The 23177-nt window shown below is 35.7% G+C and overlaps 1 protein-coding gene across 11 annotated transcripts in view; it reads right to left on the bottom strand.

Moving 5' to 3' along the window:
- The window catches only part of PAM (peptidylglycine alpha-amidating monooxygenase), a 152086-nt gene that overhangs the window by 19915 nt on the left and 108994 nt on the right, over positions 1-23177 (bottom strand). For 6 of the 11 annotated variants that reach the window (XM_065874294.1, XM_065874292.1, XM_065874293.1 and 3 more), the window contains exons 14-18: positions 21986-22306; positions 13901-14030; positions 3268-3384; positions 1492-1564; positions 219-429 (exon numbers count right to left, since the gene is read on the bottom strand). In XM_065874294.1, coding sequence (XP_065730366.1) covers positions 219-429; positions 1492-1564; positions 3268-3384; positions 13901-14030; positions 21986-22306 — 852 coding nt within the window. The remainder of the gene's footprint in view (positions 1-218; positions 430-1491; positions 1565-3267; positions 3385-13900; positions 14031-21985; positions 22307-23177) is intronic. The other 5 variants (XM_065874298.1, XM_065874299.1, XM_065874300.1 and 2 more) reach the window with 1 other exon arrangement.

Below are 23177 nucleotides of genomic sequence, written 5' to 3'. Positions count from 1 at the left end.
TCTTTTTCCTCTTATAAGACTCATGTGTGTGCGTGTGTGTGTGTGTGTGTGTGTGTGTGTGTGTGTGAGAGAACAGCCAACTGGATGCATAAGGAGGCCCTGTTTTCCTCACTCCAGGGGACAATTACATCCTAAAGAATGTGAGGGGTGGCCAATCTCTTGTTCCTAATGATGTTGGCCAATAATTATAATGAGAGATCAAGAGTCTTACTGAGTACCTTCTCCCCACTGTGTGATGAACTTCCCACTTGGTGAAAACTGCACGATCCGACTGTTGCAGTAACCATCTGATACATAGATGGTTCCTGTGTCTGGATCCACAGCCACATCAGTAGGTTGACAGAAGTGATTCTGGTCACTGCCTGGTTGCATGCTCTTTCCCAGGATTAACAGAGGGGCTTCTTTATTGTTTGCATTCAGTTTGAACACCTTTTAAAAAAAGAACAAAAGCCTTACCCACTTTGCATGGTTATAATTGACACACACCCACCTGACTAAGGCAATCAGAGTGTAAGCTTTCAGAGACTTATTTAAAAGCAGGTACTTTTCAGAACTGGATGGGACTCCAGAAATCATCTGGTCTGATTCCTTCATATGAAAAATGAGGCTTATAGAGATTAAGTGACTTGCCCAAGGTCATCCAGGTCATTAGTGGTGAATGGAGACTAGTATGGATGTCCTGTTCCACCCATCCCCACACTTCTTTTTTGTCTTTCCTTAGCTAATAGTAGAACGCTCTCCAGACAATACAAGAGCAATAAATGTTTACTGAGATGATGTTTGAAGACTAGCTATGGCTTCTGAGCTCTAGTTTCTTTTCCTACTTCTTTCCCATCTACTCATTAAACAGGTATTAAACATGAGCTTATCTTTTAAGGGAAAGACATTATGATATATACCCTAATGGAAATATAACTTCCTTTAAAAAGAACAAATATTTGCTGTTTTACATATAAACGTATATACTAGAGACTTTGGCTCAATTTATAGAAGATTAAGGTAGCTTAAGAAAAATACATAAAACACATAAAGTGATTGAAAAAAAGAACTAAGACCTGGGGACAGAGGAAAGAAAAGCAGATATGGAAAGCTAAGGAGGTTGGGAGAGCCCAAACAGTTGGTAGAGTGAAGCTTCACATCTGGCCCTAAGATTCCTGCCAGCCACACAGAGAAGGGTGACTTGATCATTTACATGTAAGTTTTTCCTAGCATTGAGTTCTAAAAGCACCATTTCAGACATGGCTGTTCCATTCTTTTGCTATAAACTTTCTGGGTCACAAAGAAAGACCCAGGGGGTGGTGGTGGTCGAATGAACTGGGAGATTGGGATTGACATATATACACTAATATGTATAAAACAGATAACTAATAAGAACCTGTTGTGTAAAAAAATAAATAAAATAAAATAAAAAAAGACCCAGACAACTCCGGAGCATTTTGAAAGCATAACTTCATTAACTTCTATTTGAATAACTGCCAAATGGAAGATTACCTGATGAAGAGCCACATCTGTGACCCAATAATTTCCATCTTTATCTATACTTAAGCCATGTGGCAAGTAAAACCTGCAAAATAAAGATGATTGTCTTAATTATATAATTACTCCCAAAGCATACATGAGAGGACATTTTTTTGCTAATTAATTTGTAAAGGCAATATAAATTTAAAAACTGATAAATGTATACCTGTATTACTAAAGAAAAGATGAAAGTGAATTGTTAAATGAAAATACCCATTTTAATAGAGACCTCCTTGTGAAAAATCTTAAGCGGTATTTAACCATCTAAAAATCTATACACGAAGCCTACGTATCAATTACAAATATTATAAAGTATGGTATATTAAATAACACAAATAACATCAATTTGAAAACAAGTTCTACGATCATAAAGAAATGTGTATAAAACAAATTGTCTAGAGAATTATAAATGGATTTATATGGTTTGAATATGCTGCTTAAATATGCTGCAAGGTAATATAATGCTGTACTAATATAAAATATTAAATATATGACTGAAAAGCTTTAAGAGTACCTACTAAAGACAGTAAAACCCAAAGAAAACAACTTCCAGCAGACATGGGCTGTGATCATCTGAGCAAAGAGAAGTGGTGTGCTGGATAATCATTAGAGAAGGTTAATCTGTTTAATAAATCAATTGGAACGACCTGGATAAGAGAACTGCAACGTGGACAGAGACTCACAGGCTTAAGGAACTTGGACAGAGTTAAAAACACATGGACAATGTCTTAATGTGATTGTGGTCAAACCTGACAATCCACAAGCTACGTTTGTCAGCTTCTAGCCTTTGCAAGGTGTTGTAATCATCGATTTTTTTTTTCATGAGCCAAGAATGTAACACCCTGATCTTGACTAATAAACTGAACTAGATCTCTCTTTTGGTGACTGAATGTGAGAGTTATGATTTGCTTTCAACATAGAAACCCCACTGTTGGCCAAGCTGATTTAGCAGCAGTTGCTCTGCCTTCCTCTTTAATTCCTTTCTGGAATGAGATGCTTCTGATTAATGCGTAGAGCACTGAAGAGACAGGTTCAGACACAATGAGTGGTGGGACTGGTATATTAGAAGTTGGCCCCTGACTCACCATCTTAGAATCCTATAAAAAGCTAATTATTACCATCTCCATAAGCAGCTGCATTCAAAGTGGATGGCTCCCCGCCTTTCAAAGAAGCTGGCTTTCCCTGTGCCTAAGCAGATGGAGTAGGGTATATAGCTCCTAACGCTGCCAGGTTATAGCTGTTGTGGACACTCTGTAAGCAGGTGTCCCTTTCTTTCAATGACCATGAATATCAGCCAACTTTTTTTGGCTGCCAAATGCCATCTAGGAATAAGACCAAATAATGAGCAGCTTTCAAAAGTCAAATTACCTATGCACGCTATGGAAAGCTGAAAGTGATATTTGTTTAGTCTTCACTTTGAGATGGGAAGAGAGAAGGCTTTTTTCTTAATGGTGATTGGTTGGTGAATTTGGTTATGTAACTTTTCTGCTCAAGAATTTTTATTTTTTATCCTTCAGATCTAGCTGAGTAGCAAGTCACTTCATTAGCATGTGTATCAATTCTCTCTGAAGCTTGACTACCTACTAGAATCACCTGGGGAGCTTTCAAACTACTATTTTGATACCTGGGCCCGCTCCCAGACTAAATCTCAATCTAATTTTTGGAAGCGTCCCAGGTGATTCTAATATTCAGTCAGGGTTTAGAACCACCTCTTTAGAAAATGAAAGATAGTCAAGTAATTTAACTCACAGATTTTTTCCACTGGACTGGAGTACTGCGGCATTATTTGGATCTATGACAAGAATAGTGTCTTCTTCAATTGGCCCGAGACCTCTTTGCTGGTAAATAAACTTACTGTCAAAAGAGCTAAAAAAAAAAAAAAAAAAGCATTAGAATGGAAAATAAACCAATCAGAAACATCAGTGAACTTGAGAAAGGCAGACCATTCACTTGAGATTTTAAATAGAGAATCAAGAAAAGGGCTCAGATGTGCCTGACTTCACTCTTTGCCCTTCTCACTTCAGATATACCATTAGCCTGAAGAACTAGTGAATGGTCAGTGGAGCAGCAGCATGGGCAGTGCCTGGGGATGCAAGGTTTCAGACGTACCAAATATGAATCGGCACTTTCACAAGATCCCCAGGTGAGTCATATTCACATGAGACTTTGAGAAACACTACCTAGAACTCTTAAAGAAACTAATTTTTTTCAAAGGCTCTTCAAAATGTTTTAATTCAATAGTTATTTTCTTTCAAACTACAAAAGAAGGCATAACAACTTTTTGTGCAATGATAAGCAAAGTGTAAATGATAGCAGGAAGGATAGTGATCAAAACTATGTTTGCTATTTTACTTGCTCTAGGTACAACATGCAAATACATATTATTAGGATGTAGAATGGAATGTTCAAAATATTTCAAAAATATAAACCATAATTGATTCTTGAAACAAAAATGTGTTTAGAGACATAAAACTTTTTCCATATAACAATTTTTCTGTAAGTACAAAATGGACATCTATATAATAATTAATGTAAACACTAAAATGAATATGACAATTTCTGCTTTTTTAACTCTGTACCTTCCAGGTTATTATAAAATATTATGAACATGTATGTTTATATATATTTTTCATTTATATTTCTATCTAAATTGTTAGTAGTATCTTTCTTTAAGTTGACAGTTATCACAGACATTGTACTTATTTATATACCTGTTTTGGAAATTATTTGGGATAAATAACAAAGATAAGCTCTTCTAATGTAAGCTTATGTGAAAGAGGAAAATATACAAAGCGCCAAGAGACCAACTTGTATTTTCAAAAGCAAAGAATTGATCAGCACATAGTTAAGCCATATGTGTGTGGGTGTTGGGGGGCATAAAAATATATAATATATATATTTTGCCAGATGAATATTTCTGTAAAATAGAATTTCCCTTATAGAATCAGACAAGTCTGTGAAAAAAACTATTAATATTTTGTAGTTCAACTGTATAAGCAAAAGAATCTGAATAATATTAAATATTTATGGAGAGACATTTGCAAATTTGGAAGGCGGCAGACTGCTCAAATCTGTCATACCTCTACTGATTAGTTGGTTAGTATTACTTATGCAAAGTCCCAGTAGGAGAACAAACATTTCAAAATTACATTTTCTTGCCATTAAAAATATACATCACAATTATTTGAGATTCTTGACTGTCATAGTCTTTTGGGTATATTTTTCCTGAAAGATACTAATAAGTCCCTGAAGCAGTTCTTATTAATGATGCATTCAATTGAATAAAAAATATTGATTCAGCTTTCTCGACCTAAAACTTAAGTAATATTGCTTACATACGCTATTACGTGTAGTTAAAACCACACACCAGTACCTAGAAAAAAATACATAAGTTAACAAAATGGAAGTAACATCACTAACAGAGCAGATTTTATAAGACAGTCATGAGATCACTATTAAATTGAAATATAAAATTTTATTAGTTCGAACCAATGTAAGAATATACAAGGTATTATTAAATCAGGAGACACTGGTAAAAAGCAAATGTGAAGTAACTCTTTCTCAGTACTATGAAACACCAGAGTTTATCCTATATCTGAAACTGTATTTTCAATGTGACTTTCTGTACTAAAAACATCATACCAATTCTCCTAGAAAACAAAGGTACTGGATTCAACCATCAATGATCTATATTTTTAACAACTTGTCTATGATACTGGATAACTTAAGTTCAGTATGTCTAAGACTCATAGTATGCTACAGTTTTATATTCATATGTAATAGGATAAAGTCTCTTCATTTATCATTTCTTTTAAGGCCTAAGTCATATTTCTCATTATTCAGAAACATTTCAAGATTTGTAGTGGCATAATGGTAATTTAAATAATGTGAAAATTATGTTTTCTCTGACTTTAAGGAGTTAAAATTTGTCTTCCCTTTTTTTTTAAAGAAAATTTGAGATAACTGTAGATTTACATGCAGTTGCAAGAAAAAATAATACAGAGAGATTCTGTGTACACTTTACCTAGTTTCCTACATGGTAGCATTTTGCACAACTACATACAGTACAATATCATAACCAGGATATTGATATTGATAAAATCCACTGATTATACTTAGATTTCCCTTTCCATTTTGTATTTCCTAAAATTTTCATTTATTCTTGCAGTTTATTTACTTGGGCATGGAATATACTAGTACATTACTTCTCCACCCCACCCCCACCTAGGAGTTAGTAATATGGAAAGTTACCAAGTCCTCATAATTCTTACCAAGTGCTATCCACTTGACATGCAGACAGTGTTCTGACACACTATTGACAGCTAATAACAGTGGCAGTCCAATTGCCTATTGCATATCTTGATAAAACTGGAGCCTATCAGACCTCAGCATACCTAATTCCATATCTCTTATCTGCAAAATGACAAACCATACAGGAAGCCTGACATATTTACTTGTTCATGATTTCCCCAAGCAATAGGTTGCAGCAACAGCAATTCTTTGGTCTGTCTTGTCATTCACTTAAATATTCACCATCAGTCTTAAATCTCTGGTCCTACTATCTTAGAAAATAATATTCCTACAACTTACGATGGAGAGAAAGTAGATCTCCCCACCCCCACGTTCAGGAGCATATGTTGACCTCCTCTAATTTAAATCATGTTTTTTATAGCTTCAGCTTATTTCTCCAGACACTTAAATATTTAAAAATGCAAACTCTAGTTTAAATTACTCTCTGGCAGCCATATAAGCTCAAAGTCAAGAACCTGCGATATTGAGCTTGGCTTCCAAGAAAACAAGCTATGTCAAGGAAGAAACATAAATAAACCCCGACTCACAGTCCCAATGCTAGTCAGATCGAATGAAATGTTGTAGCTGATGCGTAGGTAAGTGAAAACATCCTTTATCAATGGTACTGTTCTGCACTGCTCATGAATACAGAAAAAAATGTATCAAGTAGTTGATATTTTGCTGTCACAAACCTAAATTGTGTGTGGGCATCTATACTCACAATCTAGAAACGTCAGATTTCTAATGGTGGGAAAAATAGCCAAATTAACTAATTTGAGGATCATACTCTTTTATTTTATTAACCATTTTTTGGTGATGTTATAATAAATTGTGAAATAGCAAATGAAAGAGCCAAAAGAAAAATAAGTAACAAAGTAAATAAGCTACAGAGTAAATAAATCAGATTTTGATAATAAAAATTTGGATACACAGAAAATATCAGATCTCTCAACTTATCAAGATTTTTTTCTTAGTATCTCATTACAATGTAACAACTAATAATATGGTTTGTTTTTTAGTGTTTTTTTTTTTATTATCACAAATTACCCACTTTTCCTATGGTATTTGGCTCTATGATTATTAGTCATAGTATTACTACACTTCCCCGTATCCACTAAGGATCTCAGTGATTAGGCAAGTTCTTGAATTTACTGATATTAGCATCATTTGAATATACTAATTTACTTCAGTAACATAAATAACAAATAATAACATTCTAGAATTCTGAGAAAGATCATAGCTTTAAGGAATTAACCACAATAGGCCCAACCGTTTCACTGAAAATCTTTTGTGATACCATTTACCAGATGTCTATATGTTTAAACTGGCAGCATCGAGGGACATTCAGTCCCTCAGTGGATTGGTTGATGAGCCCTAATCCTTTCACTTGGGATCACAGGAGCCTCATGCAACTAACAGCTGGGCCCTGGCAGTTACACAGGGCAAGTAATAAAAGGAATTGATGTTTTTCTGAAATGGGAAAATCACACACACACACACACACACACACACACACACACACACATACTCTCTCACATTAAATCTGCCAAATAAAGTAATTTATAAACTCTCTTCTAATTCAAAGAAAAGTAACACTCTAACAGTTCACAAACAGATGTCAGATTATAGAGCTGGATACACTGTTGCTATAGCAAACTGCTTATTTAGTGTTCTAAAGCAGCTACCCTGCATTATATGCTGCAGAGAGGTCTTTATTTCAACCACATTTAACTTTTTACAGGATATAATAATAACCTGAACATTTCACATGGTGCCTGGAGCACTGCTGATTTCTGTTTGCTTCTCTGAAAAAGCACTCAGCGGAAAAGACTGAACTGCGGCCTGTGGGCTGGAATTCATCAGTTCTTTATTTTAGCAATTTGAATCCCCCATTAATGACTTTGCACATTAGCAGCTAATCAAACAGTTTAGATAAGGCTGAAAAGAAATGCTTTGCAATATTCTCACACAAAGGAACTAGAATAGGGAGAAAATAAACTTCTGTGCCATCAATCAAAATTAAGGAAATGCAAAATAAATAATAGCAACTGAAGAGAGAAGTAAAATATAATGTTGTAATTATATAAATTAAGAGGCTGGAGAAAGGACCATAGGTTTTCAAGTGAGAAAATAAGTGGAAATGTACCCTCAACATTAGGAAAGCAAAGACATACCATAATAAAACCAAAGACTTTAAATGGAATATAATTTAATACTATGTTAAAAACACTTACTTCTGAATATATACACATTGAGAAATTCCTATGAGGAAGAAAAAAGGTAGGAAAAGAAACCAGTGTGACTATTTAGTGTCCTGATGGACCTACCACTAGAGACATCTCAAATAGGGATGAAAAGAACAAAGAACTAGGTATCACAGCACTGGGCTCTGTTCCATCAATAAGGCCACTGGGAATGAGTCACTTAACAAAGTGCTTTTTGTTACTCAACAGAGTGAGGCACTTTTTAAAGTCTTCATTTTTTTGGACTAGGGAACAGAGTCAGGGAGTTCAAATGTCTTGATACAGGTCTCAAAGGTAGGAGGTGGTAACCAAGATTCAAACCCAGGTCTCCTGTCTTCAAAAACATGTGGTTTTCTCTTACTAGGATTGACCTCACTGGACTGGAGAATCTCCCCTCCAGTTATTAAATTTAATTTGTAGATGTAGAAGAGATAGGAAGAATAGTCACATAGCCAAGAAGAATCAGAGAAAGTGGCATAAAACTGGAAGAAAATGGCTTGAGTAAAACTGGAAATGGCAATATGAGAGAAAAGGGTAGACTATGGAAACATTCTTTTTGTAGAACTCCTTACAATTTTCTCTCAGATGTGAAGATACTAAGGTACCACTCAGTCATTTTGAGTTCAATTTTCCAGGCCCAATTAATTCTTAAGGTATGAAAGAATTTGCAGATACAGAAGCAGGACCTCAAGCAGATATATCTTAACAGAGACTCCAGAAAACTAGGGAGGCAAATCTTGAACTGATTTTTATGAAAGTTAGAAAGCAGATAGATTTCTGAAACAATAGAACCTCACAAGGTTCCATAAAACATTGATGAAGAGGTGGTTTGTGAACAAATTTTTGGAGGGCAAATGGGAGAAGATTCCCAGAAGACCACACCTCTAAGGACAAAACTTGCTAAACCAATCATTCAACTATTCAATTTTATAAACAACATGTATAAAGATGTGAAAAGCAAGCTCATCAAACAGACCTAATAGTAGGCTGGAAGGGACAGCTCATTCTCTGGTTAATTAAGAATAAAATAATATCTGTAAATTGAAGCAATGCTAAACCTAATGAGTGAAATGTAATTGGAATAAAATCCTGAATTCAGTGTTTTTAAAGCACTGCATAAGTATAAATTTCCAGTAAAAACTTCAGCACAATTTCATGAAATACATTTGGAGATTCTAGTAGATTACAAATTCAACACAGAGTAACAAGGCAACACAAGATATGACTGCTGAAGAAAAGTGAACAGAACCCTTTTACACTAATAGATATCCAGAATACACATCAAGGAAAGTAGTTGCATTGCTGATCAGCTAACACATGAGATTGTGGCCACTTCTCAACCAAACACTTTAAAGGACTGAGAAACCAGAGCACCTTCAGATGAAAGTATCATGTCAGTATGAAGACTGGCTGAGGGCCTGGGGGATATTTAGTCTGGAGAAGATAAGACTTTCTTTAAATATGCAAATATTTGACATGAATAAATGGGAGTAAATTCACTTTGCATTTGGCTGTCATGAAGGTGAAGTTACGGGACACAGATGTGAGTTTAACATAATGAAGAACTTTATGACATCTAGATGAGTCCCATAACTGGAAAGTATGTCTCATATCTAGGGCATTTGTTGGCACTGAGAGTTCAAGCTCCAGATGACTATGGAAGATTTTGTTTACAGATGTCCCAGCAGGAAGCTGGAGATGAGCTCTCTGGTGGACATTTGCTATTTTGGGTGCCCAGGGTCTACTGCCCCATTTTGTGCTAATGAAACCTCAGTTTTTCTTTAGTTGACCCAACATTCTGAGCCTCACTCTCAGTCCACTTGCTTTTGATAATGTCAACTCTACTCTCACATTCCAAGGATAGAACAAAAAGTTAGGCTAAGCCAAACAGTAGATTTCAGGTCTTCCCTGGTGGCGCAGTGGTTGAGAGTCCGCCTGCCGATGCAGGGGACACGGGTTCGTGCCCCCATCCGGGAAGATCCCATGTGCCGCGGAGCGGCTGGGCCCGTGAGCCATGGCCGCTGAGCCTGCGCATCCGGAGCCTGTGCTCCGCAACGGGAGAGACCACAACAGTGAGAGGCCTGCGTACCGCAAAAAAAAAAAAAGAGTGTATTTCATTCCTCTGCCCACAGTGACTGGTTTAGGATGCAAGAAATATGACCTAAAGTCAGGTAGAACACTGAGAGTGTTTTAGAACACTGAAAGTCTCCATTTAAGGATCTCCTGTTGACCTACATCAGGGAAATAGACTACCTCTTCTATAATTCTGAAGCTGCAAGTGGGGAGGAAGATCAATCAGGGTCTAAGAATGGAGCCAACCAGGAGAAAATGTGTTAAATAGGTGCTGGTGGTGTCGTTTGAGCTACCATACCCTTAAAGTTTTTATTTATACAAACTAATAAATTTCTTTTCCTAAGCTAGTTTGTGTTGGGTTTTCTCCCTTATTGGTTACAGAAAGAATTCCAAGTGATAAAACTTCCAAAATCCCTTCCAACTGCATGTGAAGAAATGACAAGTGGTATAATGGAAACATCTTTTAGCACCTAAAAATTAGGGATAAAACCCATGATTTACTTAAGAGGGTATGTGATGTGAGGCCTGCACAGTAGAACCTCAGCCACAGCTGAGATAAATAAAAGAAAGGCCAAGAAGCAAGCCTCTGACAATGGTGGTGATTTTGACAGAGACCGAGGAACAGCTGTTACTGAGGCAGGAGCTACCCAGCTCCTGCTGGGAGGCATTTAAAGAGCTCTAGCTGCCATGCTGCCCGAGCACCAGGGCAGACAAGAGGCTCTTTAAAGTTTCATTACACCCTGCTGGTAATAGGCATTTCCTATTTTAGCTAGAAGAAGCCATATTGACAGGTAAGAAAATGGAAATCAAATTGAGAAAGGGAGTTGACAGTCATCTTTCAGGAGGGTAAGTGTTTTATCATCATCATTATTATTATTACTACTATTATTATTTTGTTGCTATGCTTATTTAGCATGATTAAGTAGAAAAGTAAGAGTTGATCAAGGCTATCAGGTAGAAATGAAGAGTAATACTACTTATAAAGGCAGTTTTTGTGATGATATCAAAAGAGCTTTGAGTACTGAGTATTAATTAGGGATTATTATTAACTCCAAGTACTGTCTGATACTTAAAGAATGATCAACTACAAAAAATTAGGGGATATAGACTACTAAGATTTGATTTAGAACAAGCTCTAGCCTTATGGAACTTATAATTTTGTGAACATGAGAAATATCAGGATGGGAAAGATTCTGAGGAAAATTAATACAGGATTTCTCATCTTTCTATCCAAACAGTGGTAGCAACAAGAATGCAATTTCCACCCCATTTTTAATTTCCATTGTCTCTCACTAACACATAATAAATTATTCTGGAAAGTGCTGTCTTTTTCTTTGTATAATCCTTGGATAGTCAATGAGGAAAAAGAAAAATTATGTACGTTGTCTATTCTATATAATGCAACTTATACATGTAGGAAGGATGGTCATGTATGACCATTCCACGAGCAGGGCCCACACATCCGAATCTATTTTCCTACAAAATAACTAACAGAGTAATCCACTTCTTATTCCCTTTGTGAATATTAAAGCAGACAGTGTTAAAAGCAGAGATCCGAGTGCCAGAAGAGAACTTCCTCACAACCATGGATTGCAAAGGCTGCTAGAGGCCAACAGGAAATACAAGAGAGGCAGAAGGAAAGAGAGATAACAAATATTCTTACACCTGAAAGATAAAGAAGAAGAAGAAGAAAGAAGAAACAGATTTAATGAGTTAAATCAGCATGACTGCCCTGAAAAAGTCTTGCATTTTTGGCCCTTTGTCAGTGCCATTTATCAGGGTAAACACACTGGGGCTTTGGCAATGGAACTGGAATCTATTTACACATGATACTGGTTATCTAGATGAAAGCAAGAGGCCAGGAAAAAGCAGGTCTTCAGCTAGGATGGCCATATATGTCCCAGAAAATGTTCTTATGTGGCTCTTGTTTCACAGCCTTGTGTCATCTACCCCAAGCTGGCCTTTACAGATCCCTTTTTGTTTTTTTCTATTAAACTATTCCAGCCTCTGCTGTTTACTTGGAATGAATATCACATTAAAATGGAAAATTGGACTTTGTCCGATTTAGCTTTAGCCAGCTGACACAGTATCAATGGGAGAAAATGATGCTGTAATTTTCTCGTCTGGTAAAATGTGGCTAGAAATCCATGCGGAAAATGTAGCAATATTCATTAAAATGAAGAATATGCTACAATGAATAGTAATAGTTTGCTTTTGAAAGCGCTTGTGAAAATATCATTAGATGTTCAATAATGACTAAGATGATGTAACAGAGATGTATAAATAGGGATGCTGAGTTCGATGGCTTTGAACTCTGAATTGATCTCTTCCTCAGATTCCATTTTTGAGTGTGACAACTGGAAAGGACAATTAAACAGTAACAAAGCTATCAATCTATTTTGAAATGCTAATTGAATTCCATCTTCAACTACACCAAGAAAACTACATACATGTGTATGTGACAGAGCAGGCTTAGCCTAAGTTTAATCAGTATCTCTGAAAATGGAGGAAGAAAACAATTGAACAATGAAGAAAACAATGTGTATGTGGATCCTCAATTTTCCAAATGAAACCCTACAGTTGTACACTTGAAAGGAGAGATTCATTACACTTAATTCATAAGATATTAAAAAATTTACCTTCATATGTAGATTTGTGATAAAACACATGAATAAATGGATACTCATTACTCAGGAGAATTAAGATAACCTGCTAAATTCTGGAATAAGCTTTTAAAAATACAATCATGTAAATGTGCTCATAATCCTCTAAAAGGCAGTAAGTTTAACAAACTGGGTAAGTGGGCCAACTCTGGAGTCAGATGGAAAGGAACTGAAGCCTGACTCTGCCAGGCTAACTGTGAGGTCTGGGGCAGAACACTTACTTCCTCTTGGTTTCTTCACCTGTAAAACGTGAATGATGATGATAATAACAGTGCCTAAATGTTGTGAGGTAATTTATGTAAACAGAACAGTCACAGGAGCACAGTAAACACTCAATGAATGTTAGACTTTTTTACCAAAACTCCCTATAAGATGATAGTGGAAGATAGAATAAAAGGTTGGAAAGAGAAACCCAGAGCGAAAAGCGGGATATTAGTCTTAGTGTTATTCTTAAGTCTTGTTACTCTTTAAGTTTTTGGTGCTCATGAAAAATGCAAATTTGAGTAATAAAATTATCTGTATGGAAATGTGAAGGCCAAGGTACTGACTGTTTCTATAATATGGTGGCCAAGCTGCTCTAACTACAGTCTCCAGAAGGCACTGTTATCATGCCAGGGAGCAGTCTGATGGAAAGGGAGAGTCCAATGGCCTTACTATGGTTCTGTACCCAGTACATGAAAATAATGAAGTGCTTTATTGTAGTCAACTAGTAACTTTCTTCGTTGATCACTGATCATGATGCACTTTTTCTGAAGTCTTGAAATGCCTCAGCCATGTACTGTCTTAACTGCCTTTAATGTTACTTTCCTTAGGAATGTGAAGGTAGCTTCAAGGGGGAGAGAGCAAAATGCTAAGTAGGCAGAATCACAGACTGTTATTGCCTTCTTTCCATAAACTAGTTTGTGAAACTACCTTAACTGTTTTCAAATGCACAAGACTTTCTCTTTTCTATGTGTCACAGTCATATACTAAAAGAACAAATATGTTTTGCTCACAAAAATCAAGTTCAAAGAAAACCTTGATAGTTCTCTCACCATTATTCTTAGTTTAATGAAAAGCAATGCATGCTATTTTTATCTTCATTTACTCCTTCAAGGAAAAATTATTACTTACTTTCCATCCCAGACATGGTTACCTCTGTGGAAAATCACCAGATTATTCGTAGGGTCCAGAGCCATCCCAGAAACCTGGCCTGGTAACAAGTATACTCCAGGCCAATCCAGTGCCTCTTCTACATGGAAATCTAAAAGATAAATCCATACATTTAGTGTAAAAAAGAAAGCTAGTATAACCTCATGAAGATTCACAATGATCATAAGAAGTTCATGCAGTAATGTCACTAGATGCAAAGAAAAAAAATCAAGCCATGCTCTACATAAAATATACCACATGCACATGCCAAGGAGCCTCCTGAGCTATGAATAAAGTAAGTGACTGTGAACTTGTTTGGGGATATGCTCTTTTCCTGTTGATAAGATGCCTCGTAAAACCAGTTTATCCTTAAGCCATTAAGGGGCAAATTTGAGACAGTCTTCTTAACAAGATTCTTACTTTAAATTAGTATCTTTGAAAAATATGGCAACATGGATGGCATCATTTTAATACAAAGCTTTTAAATGTTGTAAATAAATAGTATTCTTAGGCAATAAGCCCGTTTCTGTGTGTTTGTGTGTGTCTGTCTTTCTCATCTAACTTCTGTGTAAATTGTGGATGTTCAGAATACATTAGACCTTATAATAAACCATCATTGATAATACCTTGTACAAGGAACTATGTAAAATACCAATCTCATTTCACCTAACTTTAGTGTTCCTATAACAATGGGAATGGAGAGATATTCTTTCACTGCTTATATTTCACTGTTTCCTAACACGAGAAAGGAAAAAATAACAGGAACTCTATGACTGAGTGATTTACAATCACTCTCACTTCTGATCAGAATACACTTATACTTAGAGAATACCTAAGTTCAATTGTTAACCCCTTTTATAAAAATGCTCATGAATAAAGAGGTACCATGTACAGAGTAGTTATATTAACTGAGGATGTAAAGTTATGAAGATGCTGTGAAATCCTTTGTATCAGTGTCAATATTTCTTTCCCTCTGAAACGCTTCAACAGAGATGCTGAGAAGTAAAAAAGCAGCAGTTTGAGTCTCCTTTCTCCTTCCCATACTCTGGAGGATGTGGCAACATGCAGTGAAATCCTCAAAGATAAACATTAAAGACTGGAGGAAGAAAGGGAAACACAGGGCTTGTACAGTCAGCTTCTGAAAGCCTGAGAGGATGCTGGTGTGAGAGTAGACACTTTAAGATAATTCTCTCAACTATACAACAGGAAACAGTAACTTTCCACTCAAGATATTCTTACCTTTGCTCATTTAATTTTTTAAAACAAAAATTAATAACACAGCACAATCAATAGGATGCCTGGAACAGTTGTGTCTACAACCTTTGCTGAAGCATATTCAACAAATATTCCCTAAGTGTATTGTCTATGTAAGGTGTTATGTTAGATTCTGGGGACACAAAGAAATAAAGCATGGTTTTGGTTCTAGAGGGACTCATAGGATAAAATGAAAAAAAAAAAAAAAACCCAAAAAATAACCAAAAAACAAACAAACAAAAAACAGAAAGCAAATATTTATGACACAGTACAGTGCAGGAAAGGGCCCATAATCCTTCCTGAGGCTTGGCTGGGAGAGGGTAGGTGTTCTCACTTAAAGTTTATTGAATATAGAAGTAGGCAGAGAATATTTCAGTCAGAAAGATGGAAAGTGAGGATGATTATAATTGCAGAGTGTGTTTCAAGATCTTTACGTAATTTGTATGTCTTTAAGGATATCTGTGTATGTCAGGAGTGGGTATGACAGTGACAGGCAGGACTAACAGACCCCAAGATCTAGTTTAGACTGGAAAATATACATTTGTAGAGCACATGAAGGTATGGATTTAACAATGAATTAATGAATGTAGTTTTGAGCTGTGGTGTCTTGATCTATACTGTGATTAATTTTGAGGTATGCTGCAAGTACTTTATTAATAGCAGTAAAGCACAACGCTTGGGAATAATTTACTTCTGAAGTATGTTAGAGCACGCGAGAATGTCATTCTCACTCATGTGTGTTTTGCTATGTCTTCCTGAGTTGGGGAGAAGGGGGGCAGAGTAATAACTGGCGTGCCTAAATTTGCACAACAGTGGATGTAAATGGGGCTGCTAGGATGAATAGCATTCATCATCTATCATGCTTATTATCTATCATAATAGGAGAAAAGGATGCAAATTGTGACTATAGGCGACTAGGAACCACTGAAGGTTTTCAATCATGGGGTGACATGAAAAAAACTGTGTTTCTGAAAGTGAACTCAGGAAGCAGGATATAAGTATTATAATTAGAGACATATGGATGGATTCCCCAAAGAAAATGTTTCAAATTATTTTTAAGTTGCTTGAATCTCAGGTTGTACTTCATTCATTCTCATCTCAGTTACAGCTTGTCTTTTCGGTGGTCATTCTGTACTTATTCAGCAGCTCCTGAAGATTCTGGATGGGCTCCAAGGGAGACTTGAACCTCATAACAATACAGATATTTAGTCGCTTTCATCAGCTTCTCAGCGCCCAGCACCACTACAACTAGATGGAATTTTGTGAGGGCAAGGATCATGTCTTATTCACTGTTTTGTCACTAAGTCTTGCACAGGGCCTGGCCCACTGTAATGGCCAAAAAAAATGCACTAAATTGAACTCTATGCTCCAGTCTCTACTTGCTTATGTTGTCAACTAGCATTTAAACACCCTTATAATCTTTTAGTTCACTTGTACTACCTCTTTTTACCCCTAGTATTGTGCTGAAGCTACCGTGAAGAGACTAAAAAAAAAAGCTAATTGGCTAATTATTTTCATTAAAGACAATAAACAAATGTCAGGTTTCCTGGAACTTTTCTATTCAGTGGTCCACCAACAGGTACTGGAAGCGAGGTGCTCATGAAGATTCAGAGATATTAATTCTGATAGAAATATGCAATGCAGAGATATTAATTCTGATAGAAATATGCAATGTCCCAAATATCAGTAAATACACTATTCTGGCTTCAAATGGGGATTTCATAAAATATTGGAAATACTGTATAAAGAACCTTAATCTGGCTGTGAATAACCCTAATTATCATTGATCTTAGATTGGTAAGCACTCAAAAAGCACTGCCTAATGGGTTGTTTACCTATTTTGTCACTTATAAGAATCCCTTTTGGTTGGGAATTTTCAAGAAGAAAAAGCAGTGTAAATATCTAGAACATATTTATATACTTTTGGTAAATTTTCAAAACAGCAAAGGTGATATGTGAGGAAATATATAAGAGGGTTAACACTGTAAGAAACTTTGCTCTTTTTGTCAATGCAAAGAACAATGCAAAGAACATTCAGAGAAATTATATTAAATTATTTTGAATTTCATTTAAAAATATCATTGTACATTTATTAAGATTACCCAGCCAAGACCTCAAAACTTTCAGGACCTCAAAACCTAGGTCTCTGTGTTAATTACAAATTCTAAAATAGTTAAAGGAAAACTGAGTTCACGTCCTCTTCTGTGAACACTACCTCAGTTAATTGATGTTTTTGCTTCCAGTGTCATCTTTTTCATTATTAGGCAGTTAAAGGCTGTTCTCTTTAAGATTAAATGATCAAGAACAAAGCAGTCATTGAGGACTAGTGCTGTATGGATATGGAATAAATACTGATGTTTTCCCAATCCCTGCCCATCTTTATAAGAGAATCACAGAATGCTAGAACAGGACTGGCTCATCCCAGGTCATTTTCTCTATTCATAAAAAAGGAAATACAGGCTTGGGCAAGACTTCAGTCATCAATAGCAAGGGTGATTATTTCCTAATCCTCAATTACAAATATTTCAAATCCTTATTAAAAATTGTATGACAAAATATATTTGGGTTCTAACTTAAACTTAACATTTTCAATCATGGAAAAGTTAAAAATTTGAGTTCAGATTCCTCTTAGTTTTTATCGAAGAAGTAATTCAGTGTATGACTAATGTTGTAGATTTACAGTTTTAATTTGAAAATTAAATACAAATTTCTTACATGTGACCTTGGGCAAGCCAACTCCAAGTGTCAGCTGCTCTAAATTCACATGTCAAACGATAGGATTATTTCAGAAGAATCTTTGTATTCATTATAAATAAAGGTAATTGTGCAGCCTCATATTCTACCATATATTTAGAAAAAAAGTTACTACTTTCAAAAAAAAATTAAACATTACTATTAAAATTGTATCAATAAATCACTAAGAGGATTAATGAATTACACCTTTCCAGGAAAGATTAATGTTAGTAATCAATGCTGCTTTCATATGAAATTATTAATAACATTTAACAGGGCATATTCATTTATCTGTGTACATAAGGACTAACAGACAAAGTTGAGAAAAAACATAATTTCAAACCTAGGACTATGACTTAACTTCACCATAACAAGGCTCTTCATATTTAATCTTAAGGAAAAGACCCCAGTGAAATCAGTAGAAGATTTCAACAACAAGAACAAAATAAAGTGGTTGCTCTTTCTATACTTGCAAATTCTCATTTAGTGAGGAAAAGATGCCTTATTTTGGTCAGGGATTGTTATTCATCAGAAGTGCCAACAATAACTATAATTAACTGAAACTATAGGAGAAATATTTATACTCAAGTGAGAAAGAAAACAGGAATAATTATAAGGTCTTATTTAGTGGGAGTGAAGTGAGGAAGAGAATTAAGACATAACTAGGGGCTCAGAAGTATTAGCAGAGTTCCTTTTCTTTTAAAAATTTAACTGCGAATCCTCACCTTAGTCAAATTGTTTGGATATTGATTGAGAAAGTATGACCAAAGGCAATCTACACCTAGAGTTATTACAGTTGTAGATAAGATGATGGGATCATTGGAAAAAAACAGCGTATCTATCTTATCTATCTATTATTTTATTTTATTGTGAGAGGCAGAGTAATAAAGTGATTAAAAACCAAGACTTGGAGCAAACCTGCCTGGCTTTGAATGTTGGTTTATTGAGCTGTGGCACTTTGGATCCATGGCATGACCTTTCTATGCCTCAGTTTCTTCCTCTATAAATGGGTTTATAAATAGGGTTATTATGATAATTAAATGAGTTAATGCATCTAAAACACTTAGCCTGGCTCATAGTAAGGGCTATGTGTGGGTTTGTTTTCACTATTCTCCTCTCTTCCAAAGATGAAAATTCAGCCTACTGAATGCTTTATTTTACCCTGGGAATTCTATAAGACTTGAACCTAGGGGTCAGCATATGACTGAAATATGTTAAAAGTAATGGACTCTGAGTCAAGAAAATGTTGTCCATAGAAATTAAGTAAAATGTAAATGTATCATAACAATATTTAAGGATTCTGTGCATTCTCTTAGCTGATGGGAAGTATCACACAAATGCAGATGTATTTTCTGATGTCCAAGGGTGTGTAACAAATGTTGAATCAGGCTTCCATATGCTAGCAAATAGTAGTCCAATCAGATCTGACAGCAAGAGAATAGCTGTCTGCAGTTTTAAATTTATTTTTCAATGAATCTAGTTTCCAGAAGGCAACTAGAATAAAGACTATGATTTCCTTTCTACTCTGTTAATGCTGTCTCAATATAGATGTCAAACTAATGGTAGAAACCAAACTGTTAAGTGTAAAAAGGAGTGCATTTGCCTCTCAATTTACCAGGTTGCATATTTTCACACTGTACATCATATATTACAGGAAAACATCAAGGCAGATCAATGTAAGTGATCAGCGATTTGAAGAGCCACAAACTCCCATTATGGTAGAACACTGCCAAGTCATTTTCTCAATTTATCAACTCAGAATGCCAATTTTTGCAGCTTTCCTACACATTGCAAGAAAATTCTCTCATGGATGCTACTTAAGCTAAAATAATTAATATTTAATAAATAATTAAAATAATTAATAAATAATAAAACACCAACTACTTTGGTGTTTAAATTTTTGAAATCTTAGTCCAACTTGACATTAATGGTAACAATTATAACCATAATTATTGTTAACATATAGCACTTATTAAGTGCTTTTCTTTAATTAAAGTTAGATATTAGATAGTGTTATGGTAAACAGTGAAAGAAAATTGAAAAGACTTTTAGAAATAGCTTACCTAAATATGAGTTTTGTTATTTTGCATTTAATTTTAAAAAAATCTTGAATCAGAGCAGTGAAGTAACACTAAAATAAGTCATTTCAGAAAGGAAATATGCACATCTTCTTCCTGTAACTAGAATTTGTGCTCTGTTTCTGTAACTCATTGCTTTATTTATTTCAGTGACATTCACCCACATACTTAAAATGAAAGGAAACTTTCTGAACCAGATCCTGGAGAAACACTTTTTTCCTGGTCACTGCCATTCTGACTACCTTGGAAGGTATAAGGAGATTTGGCCAGTAAGTGTATTTTGAGTATTTTAAGCATTTCTTTCTTAGAAAAACTAAGTAGGTTTTAGGAATACAATTCCTTAAGTCAAACTGTGATTTTTACATTGACATTTATGATGCCTATAAATGACCATGATATTATTTCACATCAAAGAGTAATAAAGGCAAGTCATAGATAACTAGAAACTAAATTTTTGGTGGTGAGCACACTGTAGGGTATACAGAAATAAAAATATACTGTTGTACATATGAAACACATATAATGTTATAAACCAATGTTACTTCAATAAAAAATAAATACTTCAATAAAAAAAAAGACAAGTCATGGAATAAAGCAGGATGCAACTCTAACACTTCATGCTTGAATAGAATTGTATTCTCACCAAAGAGGCCCCTTTCCCTTTTATATTTGTGTTGTTCGGGTTACAATTTGCTGTCCTTAATATAGACGTTCAGACAGACACTCCAGTCTTTCTATGAAACGGATAGGGGCATGATAAACTGCAGATTTCTAGACATCATACTCAGAGATGTCAATTCAGTTGGTCTTCAGTAGGATTCAGGAGTCTAGATTTTTCATAATCACCCTAGGTGATTCTGATGCAAGAGGGTCCAGGGACCACCTCTTGAGAAACACAGTTTTATTAGGTAAATTTAGAAGGAGTTAGAGCAGGGCTGACCCTGTTTAAATAGGAAGAGGTAAAAATCTGGGTTCCATTTAACATCTCATAGAGACTAGTAGGCCAGTCCTAATGGACAATGCTTGAAACTCCTGTGTTAGCAAAAGGCACTGCATCCTAATTTTTTTCAATTATAAATAAAAATCAGTTGGGTGTTGAATAATTTATGGCTTCCTGCAAAGCTGTATTTGAAAACATCAAGCTGGCAGCCTGTGCCATTCCAGCCCACGCATGGACAGCTGCCATGCATGCATATCCGTTACTTTTTTGGGGATTATCTCCACATGCTGTATTATCTGGCTTTCCACATTAGCAAGTAACATGAAACACAATCAATATCACAGAAGCCACAACACAATTAAAGACAAAGATGAGGCATCCATAGCTTGCTGGTACAGAAACCTGAAGGGAATAATGTATTGTCCTCTAATTACAGAAGCCAATCCTGGTTAGAAGTAAAGATAAATCTGATAGTTACTGACTTGCTGGAGGTCCCTTCAGATATAACTACTCAACTTTCCAATTAAGATAGTAATTGATAATGGAACTTAAGAAATCAAGGTCATAAAAATGGTTACATTTTACAAGTCAATTGGATGAGAATGTTGGAAGTGTAAGATTCCTCTGAGAGGACTTCAATTACCTTAAAGGAAGGTAGTGTATAAGCATTTCATACACCGGGACTTTACATATCAGGTTTGAATTTTCAGTGTATTCCCATTGAACTAAATGGAGAATGTTGATTTTGTAAGAATCTGTTACCCTGAATTTCATATGCCACCCTCCCCAATATGATCCAAAGCTTTTGGGTCTTAGTAATTCTGGCTCATCAACTGAACAGAAATTGAATTTACGTATTGATAGTACTGGACCAAAACAAAAAGAAAAACTCCTCAAACAAAGGTGATATCTGACAACCCAAATCTGAGTCATGTTTTTTCTAATGATAAATCCTTTTCATTGATGAGCTTTCTCACCCATTTATTTTTATTCCCTTCAGATTTTGCTTATGTGGATTGTAGCATTTCACATTTTATTCTTTAAAAGAAGCCCTAAACGCACCTCCTGTGTGTTCTGGTTCCCAGGTGCCTTCACCGGGTAGCGGCTGCTGTAATGACAAAACTCTGCTCTCTGCTGGCCTCAAAGTAGATGCTAGTCTGTGGAATTTGTGAATTCTGTCTCTGACAAGAAGAGCATTGTCCCTCTCGTGTTCTGCACTCTCTCTGGCATCAGACTGACCAAGATCCTTCTTTTGGACTACGTTTGCAATCTCAGCTACCAGGTCTGACTCTGATTCTGCCTTTTCTGTAGGATTATATTTATGAACATGAACAACATCTTCCCTTTCTCCTAGCAGCTTGGAAAGTAGTGAATAGAAATCACCTGTGAAAAAAAAGAGAAGAGATAAGGGGTGGAGAGTTGATAAGATTGCAAAATTTACAAAATTTTGTGCCTTAAATAATATCACCTCCTGATTCCTCATAATAAGTGAGAGGGAAGGTTGCTCTCAGATGTTCAAGCATGGGGAGAAAAAGATGATTTTCCAGAACAATGAAAAAATAATATGCTTCACATTTCATTTTACAAACTACCCATTTCCTTCTGTTATCTCAGGAGCCAACGACACTAAATAACCTCTATTAGCATAAGAGTAGAAACAAAATAATGCGTATGTGACTGCAGGGCATGTTTTAATAAATGGTTTTCACAAGGTTAGTTTGGATTGATTTGCAAGTCAGAGTTCATCAGCTTTCTAAAATAAAATATTATCAACAGCTACAACAGAAAACAGTTATCTTCACAGGCAAACCCTTTGAAGTTGTCTTCTAAAAGCCTATTAAAGTATAATCCACAAAAAAGTAAACGTAGGGCTTCCCTGGTGGCGCAGTGGTTGAGAGTCCACCTGCCAGTGCAGGGGACGCGGGTTTGTGCCCCGGTCCGGGAAGATCCCACATGCCGCGGAGCAGCTGGGCCCGGGAGCCAGGGCCGCTGAGCCTGCGCGTCCGGAGCCTGTGCTCCGCAACGGGAGAGGCCACAACAGTGAAAGGCCCGCGTACAGCAAAAAAAAAAAAAAAAAAAAAATTAAATGTATATTTTTGAGCAGGTGCTATAAAACACAAAAAAATCTAACATCCACTTGGCAACTGGAAAACCAGTTTTATTATTTTGTTAACTGTGTTACTGTAAGTAGCTCCAGTTGTTTATTTTAAATAAGAAACAAATAAATTCCAGAAAAATAATTTTGTGAGAAAAG

Source organism: Phocoena phocoena, chromosome 3, assembly GCF_963924675.1.
Source record: "Phocoena phocoena chromosome 3, mPhoPho1.1, whole genome shotgun sequence".
NCBI lineage: Eukaryota > Metazoa > Chordata > Mammalia > Artiodactyla > Phocoenidae > Phocoena > Phocoena phocoena.
This window is presented reverse-complemented; position numbering and strand designations above follow the sequence as displayed.